Raw genomic sequence first — 5,427 nt, 5'->3', positions numbered from 1 at the left:
GTCCCAGTTCCTTCCTCACCTCGACGGCCTTTTTGTAATGCCCCAAGATCTTATGTTCGAGTTGCTTCCGCTTCTCCTCAAAATACGCTTTTGCTTCTCCTCTATCCTTTCTTGCGATTTCTATTATACTGCTTGGAATGCCTGGGTTTGGGTGTGGACCGTTTGCGTATTCTTGCGAGAGGGCGTTGACTGCTTGTATGGCTCTTGCTTGCTCTGCTCGATCATCCGATGGATCGTAGCCTAAGTGCTCGCGTGGGATTTGGAAGTAACCCTCGCGAGAATTCTGGGGCTTTTGGAGAATGTATGGATTCATGTATGCTAGCTCTTGTTGGAGATCCTTTATTCTAGCTTCGGTGGCCTTTAATTCCCAAAGCATGTCGGTGAAGAATTTCTTACTGTTGGAAGGAGAACTTTCGACTCTGTTATCAATATAGGTATCATCTAGAGCGTCATCGTCTGAGTTGGTGTTAGTGAAATTGGGATCCCAGATGTCTGGATCCCATTCCACTTCCAGTGGTCCGGGGTGCTGAAAGGATTCCCACGGTTCCATATCCGGGTTTGCAAGTTTCGCTGCTCGCCATCCTATTTGCGCTCGAGCTTTAAGATAAAGGAGCGCTGGTCGAAGTGCCGGCTTTTCGTAAAGGCATTCGAAGATTGTCTTCCTTAATAATCTGCTATAAGGGGCATCTCTCATATCTTGGCCATATGTCTTTCCAAGAGGGACCCAGCCTTCAATGTCATTTCTTGGTAAATATTCCCTCGCTGGAGGAATTGGGCTCTCCGTAGAGAGCATGACGAGTTGCCACATCATTAGGCCGATTTGAAAGATGTTTGATGAGGTATATACACCGCTGACCCCGTCGGTCTCCCAGCCCAGGTAGTTCCAACGCTTTGTAAATTGTTCCTAAATCCAAGATTAGCTGGATGGTCCGCGTTTGAAGAGGGGGGGGGGGGGGGGGGGTGATAAGTAGGAATGGAACCTCACGGGCGTGTAATATCCATGAGTACCAGCCGCTCGCCGGCGTTCTCTCCAGTTCTTGCTATCGACTTTAGGCTTAGTCAATGTTTGAGCCAGACCAAAGTCGGCAATCTGCGTTATTAGCAAAGAACTTCTACATAGAACTCGACCAACTTACTTTCAGCACAGGGGTCATGGGATGAGTCATCTGATTTTCTCCTAGCATAACTGTGCTAGTTTTAGTATATCAGTGAACAAAGTAGTTCTGAGAACAATCAACTCACTATTTAGTGGTTTGAAGTCAAAATGACAGACCGGGCTCCAATTCGATTTGGGGATCGTGGCCGTCTTCTTCAATTCATCATACTTTGGCTCCTGGCCGTAAGCCAATATACAAATACCATCTATGAAGCAATCAAAAAATTGCCACAATGTCGATTCTGAAAAAGGCTTTGCCCTTTTAACGTACTTGTGATTAGGACGTATCTGTTAGCTTTTGATCTTGCACTTACATGTCCTTTCGTCTACTGATAAGTTTGTGCAGATCCCCTAGAACGCAGTACTCCATTATCAAATGCCTAACGTGCAGCCTATTATCGGGGTCATTTTCATCTAGCCTGACGGTTGGTTCTTTGATAAGTTTCAGAATGTGAGAAGATCCAGCTTGGTTGACTGCCCAATGTGAGGTCGCTTCTTTATCGAGATTTCCGTTCAGAGCATTCTTGACGGCGACGTGTGTATAAGGTAGAGTTTTGCCTTCGCCCGTCCATTTCCATAAGCCAACGCGGCCTTGCCCCCTATCAAAAATTAGCTCTGAGATGTTAAACCGGAAACCCAAATAGGAATTTGGTCAGATTTTAGCCTGAAGCATGAATAAGAACCTATTTCTTACCCTCGTCCTAAGATCCCTATGCCTTTCTGCGCATAGCAATTCGAAATTAGTATCGTATTTGAAAGAATTTTGATTAGGAAGGGCCCGAAGGGGATCACAAACCCAGACTTCCGGCTTAGCAAACTCAACGACATCGTCCTTCAGCCATTTCTTATCATAATCTATTTTAGGAATGCGTGAGGGTCGTTTCCTAACAGGTTTAGGATCACCATAGCCCTTAAATCCACCATCATCTGATTCATATCTATCTTTTCGAAATCCAAAGGGTATTATATCTTGAGCTGGATAGTCAATCCCATCCACCCTATATGCCGCATACTTGTCAAACTGATACTGCCGTCCATTCTGACTTATTTCTGGGAAAGGGTCGGTCATTTTGATGAAGCTCTAGTAGAATATCGCTCAGGAGGGGAAGATATATTGAATGAATTTCCGGATTTAAACCTCGGAGTGCTAGACGAATACAGTACTGAGCGGGAAAATAAAACAGTCGTACCCACAGGGAAGAAGTAGACGTAGATGGGGAAAAAGATTCGTGGTCATAAGGTCCCATCTTTGTGACCAGAACCTCAAAGGCAGTTTTCAAACACAGACAAAGGTATACAAAATGATCGAAGACTGCAAACGTAAAAAAACGACTTTAACAATGAACAATGAGGCACGCAGAGTGCTAAACATTGTTGGTAATATTAAGACTTGTAAACGGGACGAGTAATGCCAGAATTGAAGGCTGGCCGAAATGATGACCTCCAGGTCTTGGAAATAAAGCTCTGATTCCCAAATCCCTCTCTAGCCACCACTATACAGCGATACAGCCAGCTAGCCTAAATAACATCTCGAGGGACCACCTTAAAATGCTCCACATCCATATCCAGTGGGTTGATGATGGGAACGAAAAGTGAAGAAAAAAGTTCCAGACTCTTCATTTTACCAAGTACTAGACAACCGGAAGATACGATGATACTTGATTTGCTACACACCGACATACCTAGGTCAGGTAGTGTAAGAAAGGAAGCTGATATGCGTTCTATTTGGCAGAACTGTGAATGTGTGTATTAGTCTCCTCTCCGTAAGAGATTCATGCAAATGAACTCAAAAGGATTTACATGAAAACTCTGTATTTAGCATCTCCTACTCATTACCGGTAAAAGTCTCTAGAAGCACTTGGAGGGCATGGGAGGGGAGGAACCGATTTTAAATACCGCGCCTTCAATCACCTCATCCCACCCCACCCCGCCAACCCCACTTCCTCTTGTCAATGACCCCTCCTCACATCTTTCTTCCCGTCTCGAAAACTCAACCTCTGCAACCTGCACATTCTAAACAACCGCAAGAATGGCAACTATCAAGCTTAACAATGGACACGAGATGCCACAGGTTGGCTTCGGGCTATGGAAAGTCGACAATGCAACATGCGCCGACACCGTCTACAACGCCATCAAAGTAGGCTACCGACTCTTCGACGGAGCATGTGGTATGCTTCCCCCCTTCCTACAAACATCCCAATCTAACTCCTCTCCCCGCACCCAGACTACGGCAACGAAAAAGAAGCCGGCCAAGGCGTCGCGCGAGCCATCAAAGACGGTCTCGTCAAGCGCTCCGAGCTCTTCCTCGTCTCCAAGCTCTGGAACTCCTTCCACGACGCTGAGCGCGTACTACCCATTGCCAAGAAGCAGCTCGCAGACTGGGGAATCGACTATTTCGACCTGTACATCATACACTTCCCCGTCGCGTTGAAATACGTCGATCCCGCAGTCGCGTATCCGCCAGGGTGGACTGGCACAGACGGCAAGGTGCACCTGAGTAACGCCACGATTCAGTCGACGTGGACGGCGATGGAGACGCTGGTCGATGCGGGACTGGCGCGCAGTATCGGGATCTCGAATTTCCAGGGCTCGCTGATCCTCGATCTGCTGCGGTACGCCAGGATCCGGCCCGCGACGCTGCAGATAGAACACCATCCGTACCTAGTGCAGCCGACGCTGTTGCAGCTGGCGGCGAGCGAGGGCATTGCGGTGACGGCGTACTCGTCGTTTGGGCCGCAGTCGTTTATCGAGCTGGATTGGAAGAAGGCGCATGATACGCCGGTGTTGTTTGAGCATGGTGTTGTGACGGGACTGGCGGCGAAGTATGGCAAGACGCCGGCGCAGGTCTTGTTGAGGTGGGCGACGCAGCGGGGGTTGGCTGTTATCCCGAAGAGCAATAATGCGGATCGGTTGAAGCAGAATCTGGAGGTTACGGGGTTTGATTTGGAGAAGGGCGAGTTGGAGTCTATTAGTGCTTTGGATAGGCATCTTAGGTTCAATAACCCTACCGATGTAAGTCTCCCTCCCTATAAGCTGCGGACAAGGAAGATGTGCTGACCAGTTTCTCGTAGTACTTAGGAACACTTCATATCTTTGCTTAGGTATGGATATGTATGTACTCCCCATGGAGTCAGAGGTTGGACAGGCTTTGGTCTCTTGCTTAGCAAGTAAGTTGAGACCAGCTTCGAACTACGTTTTACGTACATACTCCCCTCTATAGACTACAGTGTAAAAGAAAATCAAGATAGATGAATTGCATGCTATTTATGATATGTATCAATGCAATCTCTTCGCAGAGCATTTCTCATAACGCCGGCCTACGCCCAAATATGTATTGTTCATCCCATCATCCCATCATTCTGACCCCTTCATCTATGACACCCTCACAAACGTAGCATCAATCTGCATAACCTGCGGCAGCGCCAACTTGACCTTATTCCTATAAACGGCGGGCCCCCTCAATTGCAACGGATTGCCCTCAAAATACACCGTATTCAACCCCTTCTTCCCACCCAATACCTTCTCCACTTCATTAAAATCCCCAATTTTATTATAGCTCGCCCACACCTCCTCCAGCTCCTCCAACCCCTCCAACCCCTCTAACCTCTCAATCTGATTATTACTGATATCCAGCACCTTCAACTCCTTACATTTCTCCAATCCGTGCAGAGACGTAAGGGCGTTGTGCGAGATATACAGTTCCTGCAAATGTGGCAGCGAACTCAACCCAGTTATCTCCCGGATGCGATTCGACTGTATACTCAAAATCTTAAGCTTCTGCAACCCTCCCAACCCGTTAATCTCCGTAATCTTATTCTTCCCCAACCACAACTCCTCCAAGCCCTCCAAGCCCTCCAGTCCCCCACCAACCTCCCGAATACGATTCGCAGCCAACTCCAGATTCCTCAGCTTCGAGAGGCCCTCTAGTCCCTCAATAGTAGCGATTTTATTCTGCACGAAATATAGGTCGGTGAGGTTTATGAGCGCAGAGAGGTTCTTGATGTGTTTGATCTTGTTGAAGCTCAGATCCAGACTGGTGAGCGCAGTGATGTGCTCGAGGTTTTTTATGTGCGCGATTAAGTTGTCGTAGAGATCTAGCTCCGTCAGTGTCCCAGGCAGGTCTTCGATTTTCGAAATGGTGTTTTGCCGCAGACAGAGCCGTTTGAGTTCGGTGAAGCGCGAGAGGCGGAGGGACGGAATGGAGGAGACGCGCGCGTGTACGCAGTCGATTTCGGGGGTCGTGGGGGGGGTAGTCGTCTAGTAGGTCTTTT

General features: G+C 47.9%; 1 protein-coding gene across 1 annotated transcript; it reads left to right on the top strand.

Moving 5' to 3' along the window:
* Positions 1 to 3,185: 3,185 nt before the first annotated feature.
* On the top strand, positions 3,186 to 4,257 carry xyl1 (putative NAD(P)H-dependent D-xylose reductase; the record flags this gene model as incomplete). The annotated part of the gene is made up of 3 exons (XM_031154132.1): positions 3,186 to 3,324; positions 3,381 to 4,168; positions 4,228 to 4,257. The coding sequence occupies 3 exons, from the start codon at positions 3,186 to 3,188 to the stop codon at positions 4,255 to 4,257; spliced, it is 957 nt and encodes a 318-aa protein (XP_031001016.1).
* Between the last annotated feature and the right edge of the window lie 1,170 nt (positions 4,258 to 5,427).

The sequence above is a fragment of the Lachnellula hyalina genome, assembly GCF_007821495.1.
Source record: "Lachnellula hyalina strain CBS 185.66 chromosome Unknown contig00310, whole genome shotgun sequence".
Lineage (NCBI taxonomy): Eukaryota > Fungi > Ascomycota > Leotiomycetes > Helotiales > Lachnaceae > Lachnellula > Lachnellula hyalina.
The sequence above is the reverse complement of the archived record's forward strand: the minus strand, read 5'-3'. Positions and strand labels throughout refer to the sequence as shown.